Here is a 3,684-nt window from a genome sequence, read left to right as displayed (position 1 = left end):
CTTTAATTTAAAGTTTTAATCTTCTTTTGGGAATTCATTCCTGTGTGGTTGTTCAACAGAGTATATAGTGACTGTATCAAAAATGCATTTATTTTACTTAACATAGCTTTAGACTCAATATCCTTTTATTTGGCAAACTTTGGGTGGAACTATTTTCTGAAATAGTTGAAAATTAAAATAGCTTAAGTTATTTGAAAAGGCATACATGCTTTAGTAGACTCTTGTAGTTACTGAGCATAAGGACATAAGAAAGGGTGGACCTCCAATGGGTGTGGACCTCAGAACTCAAGTTTTTCAAAATAGTAACTTTCCCTCAAATTATATAAACATATATTGATAGAACATCACCACACATGTTACCAGTTGTTTCCTCCAACAATTGAAAATAGGCTGTAGCATTCAGAATTTTGCATTGTAACTGTCTTTGATAGTAGGATGAAATGAACAGAATTAAAAGTTCTCCAAATGTAAGAAAGCAGCATTACTGGAGTTTACATTTTATTCCTCTGCTAAACAAACACTTTTCTAAACTTTATATTTCAAACAGTAGATCTCACTTGCAGCCAGTCTCCATGAGTGTTTACCATATTAAAAAGTTCTGGGTATTTTCCACTGATGGAATTTTGTAGGGAGAACTGGCTGTGATGTCATAGACCTTTAGGGAAACTTCTAGAAGTTAGATTTAGTCATACCAGAGACCAAAAAGGAAAGATTCTTACTAAATAAGGTGGGATCCAACAAGAGTATAGTACAGAATGTAATGATTTATGAATTACCTTTTTCTGAGGTAGCTCAACAGAAGAACACTTAATGAGGAAGGTAAAGGCTTAACCATCTGGTATGTTTGTCATTCTTGATGATTAATTACTTGAAGATTAAAAAATTTGAAGTCTATTAGTCTTAGAAATGAAGGAAAGTGATGAATCTAATCAGCCTGTCTCAGCAGGGAGGCAAGAAATTCGAAAGAGAAGACAGCCCAGCCAACCAATGATAGATAAGTCCCAACAGACTGAAGTGACAGAGAAAAAGACACACTTGCCTATATCACAGTCATCTGCCCCCAAAGCTACCCTTAGTATTGGTAGTATTCCCGGAAGAAAAATCAACTATGAATCTGGTAGTTTATCTGCTCAACTTCAGCAAACTTGGACACAGAGAAAGCATGTGCAGAATATGACTGATAAATCTCTGCAGACAGACACTATTGCAGAAAAAAATGAAATCAAATCATCTTGTCGAACAGTGGCACCTGAAGAAAAGCTAGCTGCTATTGATGAAGCAGCCCCTGAATTTCTGGAGAGTGTTCAGGAAGTAGAAATTCCACCAAGGAGACACTCACTTCATCTCAAAACAGACAGATCTCAGCAGACCAGTTGTACTGGAGACTGGACAATGATGGACATTTTTCAAAAAGAGAAAGCAGACAACGAACAGCAGACACATATTACTGAATCAGAAAAAGTGGTTATTGGCTGGCCAGAGTCAAAGGAAGGTACGCAGAAACACAAATCCTCAGGGAAGATATTTGTTAGTGAACATCCTGAATCTCAACCTGCAGTGAATAGTAACGAAGAAATTAGACAGAAAAGTGGCAGCAGAACTGATACTCAACAGACCAAAAAAGATGCTCCACTGCATTTAGAAGATGAGCAAGATGTTCCAGTTGAAGTAAAACCTCCTGCATCAGAAGAGATCTCTGCTGAGATGCAACTTCCACTAGCTGAGAAGACTCCTGCAGAAGTCCTTTCTGAAGTTCAGCCTCCACTAACTGAGGAGGCTCCTATTGAAATACAACCTTCCCCAGATGAAGAGGCACATGGAGATGAGGCCCCTGATAAAGTAAAGCCTACTCTTGCAGAAGAGACTTCCACAGAAGTTCAGCCTTTACCAGATGAGGAGGCCCCTGTAGAAGAGTCCAAAGAAGAAGTTCAGCTTCCATCAGCTGAGGAGGCCCTTGCAGAAGAGGTCTCCACTGAAGTGCAGCCTCCACCAGCTGGGGAGGCCCCTGAAGAAGAATCCTCTGTCAAAGTTCAGCCTCCACCAGCTGGGGAGGCCATTGAAGAGGAGTTCTCCATAGAAGTTCAGCCTGCACCAGCTGAAGAAGCCCCAGAAGAAGCCCAGCCTCCACCAACTGAGGAAACCTCTGCTGAAGTTCATCCTCAACCAGCTGAAGAGGCCCTTGCAGAAGAGGCATCCTCTGAAGTTCAGGCTCTACTAATTGAGGAGGAGGCCCCTGCAGAAGAGGCCTCCATCGAAGTTCAGCCTCTAACAGCTGGGGAGGCCCTTAAAGAAGAGTTCTCCACAGAAGTTCAGCCCTCACCAGCTGAGGAGGCCCCTGCAGAAGAGTCCTCCATAGAAGTTCAGCCTGAACCAGCTGAAGAAGCCCCAGAAGAAGCCCAGCCTCCACCAACTGAGGAAACCTCTGCTGAAGTTCATCCTCAACCAGCTGAGGAGGCCCTTGCAGAAGAGGCATCCTCTGAAGTTCAGGCTCTACTAATTGAGGAGAAGGCCCCTGCAGAAGAGGCCTCCATTGAAGTTCAGCCTCTAACAGCTGGGGAGGCCCTTAAAGAAGAGTTCTCCACAGAAGTTCAGCCCTCACCAGCTGAGGAGGCCCCTGCAGAAGAGTCCTCCATAGAAGTTCAGCCTGAATCAGCTGAAGAGGCCCCAGAAGAAGTCCAGTCTCCACCAACTGAGGAGGCCCCTGCTGAAGTTCATCCTCGACCAGCTGAGGAGGCTCTTGCAGAAGAGGCCTCCTCTGAAGTTCAGCCTCCACCAGCTGAGGAGGCCCTTGAAGAAGAGGCCCCATATGAAGTTCATTCTCTACCCCCTGAGGAGATCTATGACAAGGAAGGTCCAGCTGAACTTCAGCCTCCTCCGAAGGAAATGATCCCTGTTGATGGACAGTCTTTACTAGATGAGGAGTCCTTTATTACGCAAATCTCTATAGAAGACACCTATCCTGAAGGTCAGCTTCCACTATCTGAACAAATCCCTGAAGATGAGGCTCTGGTAGAGAATGTGCCAACTGAATATCAGTCTCCCAAGGCAGCAGGTGTACCAGTGGTAACATTAGAATCACTGGCTTTGGAAGATGAGCCCAAATCTGAAGAGCATTTAGAACCAAATGCTGTTCCTGAAGATTCATCTGATACCAAGAATGAAGATATTTCTTTTAAAATAGAGGGTGTCATCCATATAGAACTGGAATAAGGGCCTTCTTCTTAGCTGTATTCAGGTATTACCTAATCTAGCAATTGGAAGCCAGGGGTTTCTGAAGTACATACTTTAGAGAAGGGTAGGTATTTGGAGGTATATTTGTGAACAGGGAAATGAAAGGAAATCCTAAGACATGGACTGGAGTTTGGAAAATTAGCAATAAAAAGTAGTAATTTAAAATAACTGTGCTATTTTTATTCAAATATAAGATATATATATTTTGAAATGAAGTACATTTATAATTGAAATAATTTTTTTAACACTAAACCCTGTTGAAGGTAAATATTCTCTCCACCTGCACTTTCTCTACATGTAACATGTCATGGAAAGGACACTCTTTTTTGCAGTTCTCTCATCTACTTTAAATTCCTTGAATTTTAGTCACACATCTAAAATTATGGAGTGTTTTCTTTCTCCTTATTATAATTTATTGTATCTTTTATTCTCTTTCCATTTGATTCCTTCTGA

General features: G+C 41.9%; 1 protein-coding gene across 2 annotated transcripts; it reads left to right on the top strand.

Annotated features, from left to right (window-relative positions):
* Window positions 1–678: 678 nt before the first annotated feature.
* Window positions 679–3,396, top strand: FSCB (fibrous sheath CABYR binding protein). 2 transcript variants are annotated; one of them, XM_084980277.1, is made up of 2 exons: window positions 685–2,680; window positions 2,751–3,396. In XM_084980277.1, exons 1-2 carry the CDS (start codon window positions 907–909, stop codon window positions 2,885–2,887), a joined length of 1,911 nt encoding a protein of 636 aa, XP_084836403.1. In that variant the 5' UTR covers window positions 685–906; the 3' UTR covers window positions 2,888–3,396. The 2 variants fall into 2 exon arrangements, with proteins under 2 accessions (XP_001924948.3, XP_084836403.1); XM_001924913.5 differs by having other exon boundaries at window positions 679–3,396.
* The last annotated feature ends 288 nt before the right edge of the window (window positions 3,397–3,684 follow it).

This window comes from Sus scrofa, chromosome 1 (genome assembly GCF_054392235.1).
Source record: "Sus scrofa isolate SSC_HxYL_T2T_F1_AM1 chromosome 1, Sscrofa_HxYL_maternal_Yorkshire_Landrace_v2.0, whole genome shotgun sequence".
In the NCBI taxonomy this organism is placed as follows: Eukaryota; Metazoa; Chordata; class Mammalia; order Artiodactyla; family Suidae; genus Sus; species Sus scrofa.
This window is presented reverse-complemented; position numbering and strand designations above follow the sequence as displayed.

What these genes read in the sequence shown, in the direction of transcription:
- FSCB (XM_001924913.5), top strand. Translation starts at nt 907, where the DNA reads ATGAAGGAAAGTGATGAATCTAATCAGCCTGTCTCAGCAGGGAGGCAA.